Source organism: Ursus maritimus, unplaced genomic scaffold, assembly GCF_017311325.1.
Source record: "Ursus maritimus isolate PB19 unplaced genomic scaffold, ASM1731132v1 scaffold_11, whole genome shotgun sequence".
In the NCBI taxonomy this organism is placed as follows: domain Eukaryota; kingdom Metazoa; phylum Chordata; class Mammalia; order Carnivora; family Ursidae; genus Ursus; species Ursus maritimus.
The window spans coordinates 50,647,333-50,654,126 of NW_024423453.1; the positions used below are offsets into that span (position 1 = coordinate 50,647,333).

General features: G+C 42.4%; 1 protein-coding gene across 2 annotated transcripts in view; it reads right to left on the reverse strand.

Annotated features, from left to right (window-relative positions):
* MARCHF1 (membrane associated ring-CH-type finger 1) overlaps positions 1 to 6,216 on the reverse strand; it is an 84,989-nt gene extending 78,773 nt beyond the window's left edge. The window contains exons 1-2 of one of the 2 annotated variants that reach the window (XM_040626413.1): positions 5,956 to 6,216; positions 4,919 to 5,677 (exon numbers count right to left, since the gene is read on the reverse strand). In XM_040626413.1, coding sequence (XP_040482347.1) covers positions 4,919 to 5,677; positions 5,956 to 6,155 — 959 coding nt within the window. In that variant the 5' untranslated portion in view covers positions 6,156 to 6,216. The remainder of the gene's footprint in view (positions 1 to 4,918; positions 5,678 to 5,955) is intronic. The other variant, XM_008685598.2, reaches the window with a different exon arrangement.
* Positions 6,217 to 6,794: the final 578 nt, after the last annotated feature.

Here is a 6,794-nt window from a genome sequence, read left to right on the forward strand (position 1 = left end):
CTTTTCTTATTTCTTTATTTACTCATTTATTTATTTTAGAGAGAGAGAGATAGAATGTGGAAGGGGAGGGGCAGAGGGAGAGGGGGAGGTTATCTTAAGCAGACTCTGCACTGAGCACAGAGCCCAAAGTGGGGTTCCATCTCACCATCCTGAGCTCATGACCTGAGCCAAAATCTAGAGTCGATGCCCAACTGACTGCACTACTGAGCCCCCCACCAAACTCATCCTTTCAATTATTTGTTCTCTCTTCCCATTTAAGGCCCAGGAGAAATGTAGCATAGAGCAGTGGTTATCAAAATGTGGCCCCTTAGATCAGCAACCTCTGTATCACCTGGGAACATTCTAGAAATGTAAATTCATGGACTCAACCCCAGAGAAGGGAATCTGAAACTCTGGGGTGGGTCCAACACTCTGTATTTTTTTTTTAAGAGATTGTATTTATTTATTTATTTGAGAGAGAGAGAAAGTGAGAGAGAGAGCACAAGCAGGGGGAGTGGCAGGCAGAGGGAGAGGGAGAAGGAGACTTCCTGCTGAGCAAGGAGGCCGATGTGGGGCTTGATCCCAGGACCCTGGGATCATGACTTGAGCCGAAGGCAGACACCCAACCAACTGAGCCACCCAGGAGCCCCCAACAATCTGTATTTTAACGAGCTTTGTGGTCTATGCTAATGTCTGCTGAAGTTTGAGCACTGCTGGTATAGAGTCTGCTTTGTATGTTGGTTCCATAGCAGGTGAAGTAATCTACCACTTAGCGCTATCATTTCACATTATAAGAATAATTTCCTCAGAAAAATTCATTTTCCCTAACTCTATTCATTCAAAAACTGTATGTTGACTATATTGTGCCAGGCACTGGTCTAGGCACAGCGGACACCTGAACAAATCTGAAACAATCACAAAAATACCCATATGCTAGCAATTAAAAATTAGACTATGGAAGTGATTCCCAGGAGACTTGAATGTTGAGAATCATGAAGGTGTCCCTAAAGAAATTACATGCCAAGCAAAAAAGAATGACTAGGAGTTAGTCTGGGGAAGGGCAGAGAGGGTAATGTGAAGGCATTCTAGGCCCTGAAAGGGACAGGCCTGGGCACTCTCAGGGAACTAAAGACAGACCAGCACAAACAGGTCTTCATTAATGATGGGTGTTGAAGCTGGAGAGGCAGATCTGATAGATAGATCACGCAGGGACTTGTAAATCAGATGAAAGATTTTGAACTTGCCACTGAGGGCAATTAAGAGGCCATTGAAAAGCCTCGAACATGGGCTAACAAGATTTAACCCGTATTTTAAACACTTTTTTCCTGTGAAAAGGGCAAAGCCTTTCCCACTCATTACACAGCTATGGGTGTCACAGCGTGATGACTTAAATTCCCTGTAAGCTATAATTGGCTAATAGAGAAACTTTCTCTGAATAAGGCTTTGATGAGGGTGGGAAAGAGCATAGGGTGCCCATGCGGGGACCAAATGCCAGGAACAGAAAAGGAGGAAGGGCTTAGGAGCTTCTTCTGCTTTGTGGTTGTGACTGAGGCTGGTTCTGCCCATGCATGTCTGAAGCAGCAGGAGTGCAAGTTCACAGGCAATTGCTGTCTCTCTCACTCGCACGGGGGGACCCTGGTGCCCACGCTGTGTCCACCTGGAGGCCTTTTTCCTGTATATGATTTCATTCAGAGATTGCATTCACTTCCCAGGCATCACAGGTCCCTGCCTGAGAATGATACCCAGATTTATAGGTCCTCCCTGGCCTTGAGAAGATTTTCATTATTAGCATCTTTGTGCTATTACCCTGTGCTAATACATCATGTTAATAACAATTGCAAATATGCAATTGTTTAGTGTCAATCTGTGTATAGTTCACTGATGCTTGAGCAATTCTATAGAACCAGCTGTGACTGCTCTCCTACCCCTCAGGGACGTGTCTCAGATTGTGTGCTGGACAGCTGACCCCGCAATATCATTGCAACCGCAAGCAGCCTGCCTATAATGCAACTCATCACGTCTTTCCCAAACTGCCTCCCTCTGACCTCTTCTGCCTTTATCAGTAACAGCAGCATTTCCTGTCTCCCAAGTTCCAGGATTTGGAGTCACGTCTGACTCCTTTGTCTTATGCTCTCACCAATTCCAAGCACCAAGATTGTTTCCAGTCACCGGGTGGAATGCCAGCATGCCACGTGTTCTTCCCTTTCAATACCTTTCATCATCCTAATCCTACTTACCTCAAAGCAGGATATGTTCCACCTTATTGCAACTTGTTCTTCTCAATCTAGGTTCCCTTCCCAATACACCCCCAGGGACACTGTGACTGTATATGTTATTCTGCATCAGGCCTATTTTATTGAGCAAAGGCTGCTCTGTATTATTTTTGCAGCAAAATCTTTTTTTCTTAAAGAGATATTATGTAGGATCCCATTATATACAAGAGATAATCATGAAACTTCTCTGACTGAAGATGGGCAAAGGGGAGCAAAATCCCCTTGATCTGTTCTCAGCTTCTGAGGCAGCCTCTTTGGTACCCAAAGGCTCATCGAGGCAGTTTGAAAACAAAAGTATACAGAACACAGTCAAAGTCTTTGGAAAGATATATGTGTTTTCTTTACAAAGTCTTTTTAAAACAATTTCTTTTTTTTTTTTTAAGTTGTTATCTATGTAAACTCTCCACCCTAGTCATATAAGTTCCCACAAAATCCTTCAGCGCAGGGTGTCATTCCCTCCTCTCTGTCTGGGCTCGTGGTGCTGCCCCTGCCCTGGGTGCCTGGAATGCCTGGCGTGCATCTCTGCCAATCTAATTCTACTTGTCTTAGTCCCAATCCCATCTCTTAATGGGGTTTCCAGATTGTTCTACCTCTCAAAAGTTTTTCTGTCTTTGAATTTCTGCAGTATACCTTTTTTTTTTTAATTCACCCTGTACTATCTTGAATTTGTATCTTTTCAGGTATGTGTTCAATTTCTCCCACCAGATAACAGGCCACTTAAGGGAAGAATCAAGTCTTTTGTTGCTTTTTGCTCTCAGCGTCCAGTATAATATGCAGTCTCTGTATTTGCTTAGTGGGTATATTTTGATGATAACCCACAGCAAGAAATAATAAGTATAGGCCCATCGATCTCACTTTCATTAATAGAAGTCTAAGTTAAATATCCTGTCTTTGAAAATGTTCCTCCAGAGCAGTGCTTTTAAGTTCGGAGAATCAGCCACTATGACTTTAATTGCAAGCATTACTTTTTTCTCCAATTACCATTAAGCCCACAACTAGCTTCTTTCATTAAATTATGTTGGAAGTAGATTCGGGGGATGTAAGTGGGCAGTTCTTAGTTCGGACTGAAAATCGTGTTTTATCCCATCCCCAACATTTTAGTGAAGTCATACTTAAATCATATTCCAAAGATTACAAGAAGCTTACATTAATATATGAATCAAATGGTGTCACTTCTGTGAGATGTCTGAGCATGTTGTACATGGCTCTCTCCACCTCTCCCCCCTCATCTCCACCACCCGCTCCCCACATTCATCACACCCTGGCCACAGCGGCCCACTTTCAGTTCCCTGGATTGCTAAACTCCTTTCCTCTTCCTGGTGTTCTGGCCCCTTCTGCCTCAGTGGTCCTCCCTGTTTCTTTCCTTGATCAATTTCTGTCACTCTTTGAGCCTCAGGCAGCTTGTCACCTCTTCAAGAGAGTTCTCTGATCTCTCAGAATAGGTGAAGCTTCCTGGTTATGTGCTTTCATATTCCTTATCACGATCGTAATTATGAATCAACTGTGAAATAGTTTCTTTTGTTTCTCTGTTCCCCCTTCGACTGTAAGCTCTAAGGTGTCAGAGGCTATCCAAGTCTCAGGCACTGTAATATTTTCAATGCCGAGAATTGATGCATAACAGGTGCTTGAATGAATAAGCGAATGAGCATTTTACGAAAACCTTATAAAGCTTTCAGAGAAACAAACTATTACAATATTGCTTACTTCCAGACCTCAAATCTCCTTGTCCTGTCTTGAATGGATATGGGCAGCATTCTCTGGGTCACGTCATTGGCAGGAGACACACATACATGTTTTATAAAGTAACTTTAACTTGCATAAAACAAGCCCAAACAGCCAAGCATTATGCAATAAAACTTCACTTAACCACCTTAAATAACTAGGGTATAACATAAACATGTAAAACTATTTGTTTTGTTTAAAATGATCTGACTTGTGTATACTAGCATGGATATTCATATAATTCTTACTATAAGTTATTTTGAAAATGTATATGGTTGGAAAAAAATTGCAAGAAAGGAGTCTCATAGCTATGAAATCTCTACATGTTGAAACCTTTTAGTACATGATTGTTACTAAAGTTAACGTGCTCTCCTTCCCCGAAGGCTCCAGCAACCCCACTGATATATCCATGACCTGTTTCTGTGGCCTTTCGGTCTTGAATTACCCTGCTGAGTCAGACAATTGGAGAACAAATTAGCACCAACTGCAGAGATTTTTCTGATAAAAAAAAATCTGACCTTAAAAAACCCAAGCCTTGAATAGCTTTCTGTCAGGATGCTAACAGTTCACCGAATTTGCATTAAAGGATCTAAGGTTTCATACACTCTCACTCATATTTCCTCCACTGGTCTTGTCTTAACTAGGATGGGTACGAGACCCAACTGGTTTGTCAGTCCATTTACCAGGATAAATCACTATCCAATTAAGGGAAGGGGAAAGGGGAAATCTAATTCTATTCTGGAACAGCTTTCAAACCCGTGGCTGCTTCCCTATTATTTCTTCTCATACCCACACCCACCTTTTCTTGTTTTATTACCTTCTACCCAATCAGACAAAAAACAGTAAGAATACATGTTATGTTTTGAGGGGAGAGGTCAAACACACGCCTAACTCCCAGAGGGAAGAAATGCCTGTGGATCAAGTCTTTCCCTATAGTGACTGACCTGCATATTTTTAAATTATCGGACCCGTCATGGTAGGTGGCAGGAGGCTTCTGCATGGAGTTACTCCCCTGGAACCCGGCAGTGTCCACATACTTGCCACCTTCTGCTACTGTCAGTATATCAGGGCTGGAATCTGCTTCTGAAAGTCTTTTCTGGATTGTTTCATACTGCCCGAGACGATGCAAGAGCTGCAGATCTCTGTGGTCGTATCTGCCTTTTCTCTCCTCATGCTTCCTTGAGGATCTCTCAATCTCAAAGGATCCTCGGGGCAGGGAAAGACTACATTCTTGGTACCTTGTGCCTTTTCCTCTGCAGAGATTTAAAGAGCAGCTCTCACATTCCGTCAGCTCTTGTTGTCTTTTACCTTTGGATTCCACATCTACCAGCTCCGTTCCAGGAGGAGCAGAAGGCCCATCCACGTTTCCGCAAGGCTTAGTGCCATTTCTCCTTCTTCTTCGCGACAGTCGGAATTTAACCTGGGCTCTTCTTTTTGCCTGAATCCAGTGAGTCTCGTCTGCGGAAGATGAATCTGAAGAATCTGCATAAAGCTCGCTCCACCTGGGGCTTGTGATTTGAAAATCATTTCTTTTCCCTTTTATCTGTTCTTCGGCAGGCTCATATCTCTCAGAGGCCCTCCTCCTTCTCCTAGGCCTCTGTTTTACTGCTTTCTTACCAGACTCCTTCCTAGCAGGGCTCAGCACCATGACAGGGGTGCATTGCTCAAATGCATCTTCTGACATGTCATGCAAGATGGCAGATCTAGACAAAGCGGCAGGCAAAGGATGGGAGATGGGAATGGAGAGGAGAGCCACAGGAAGACAGAGAGAGAGAATGATGAAAATGATAGCATGGACCAGAAGTTGGTAAATAAAGATCAAATGAAGAAAATGCACTAAAGGGGGAAAAGTTAAGCCAGTATAAACTGTCCACGGACAATGTAAGACAGAAGCAAGAGCCGCACAGTGTCGGAATATAAAAGAAGACTACAAAACATTGGTCTAAACAAGATTAAATAGGATCATTTGCTGAGCACTTACCTGCAGATGTCCTGAGTGGATGGACAGACAGACAATCTTGACTGGCTCCTGGGAGCTGTCCCTGTTGTTGGACTGCTTGCCTGGAGAAACAAGTTAGATAATTTGGCATCTTGGTTAAGGTAATACATGGTCGATATCTTGCTTTTTTTCCACATATTTAAAAAATTACAACAAACGTGGCTGCCGGTCATGTTGCTCATAACGCAGCTCACAACATATAGGAAGTTAGAGGGCTCGTTTTGCAAAAGTAAAACTTATTTGAGGAACTTGGAACAGCTGAGATGCTGTGCCACTTTGCTGTTGCTTCATTTATGAGAGAGGAAGATGATTCCACAAGTTTCTGTTCTATTTACTGTAAACATTTGAGTGGGATGGCTCCATTTGCCTTGGAAACAATGGGTAACATCTGACTATTCTATAATACAAAGGACATAAAGGCTATTATGTGACAAGGTTGATAACAATCTGGGAAGCCTAAATAATCAAACAGCCATTAGACTGCTAGATACTGCCTGGGAATAACATGAAGTCACATCAAGTCCCTATGAGATAATATATTCGAAAACGTTTTGTAGTGTTTAAAAGCCTATAGTTATTACCATTATTATTTCATCACTGAAACTAATAAAATCCTTCCATCACAACATTATTGACCTTTCATATCTTTTAACTCTCTGACGGCCCCGAGGTTGAGAATAACAGAGCCTGAGATAATTCAGATTGTTAGCAAAAAGTTGAGCACATTTCACCAAACTCCTACCTTTGAAATGCATTTTCTTTACTGACTTTGACTTCTTTAACCTGTTGTATTTAATACAGATGGTGATAAATCAAAGGCT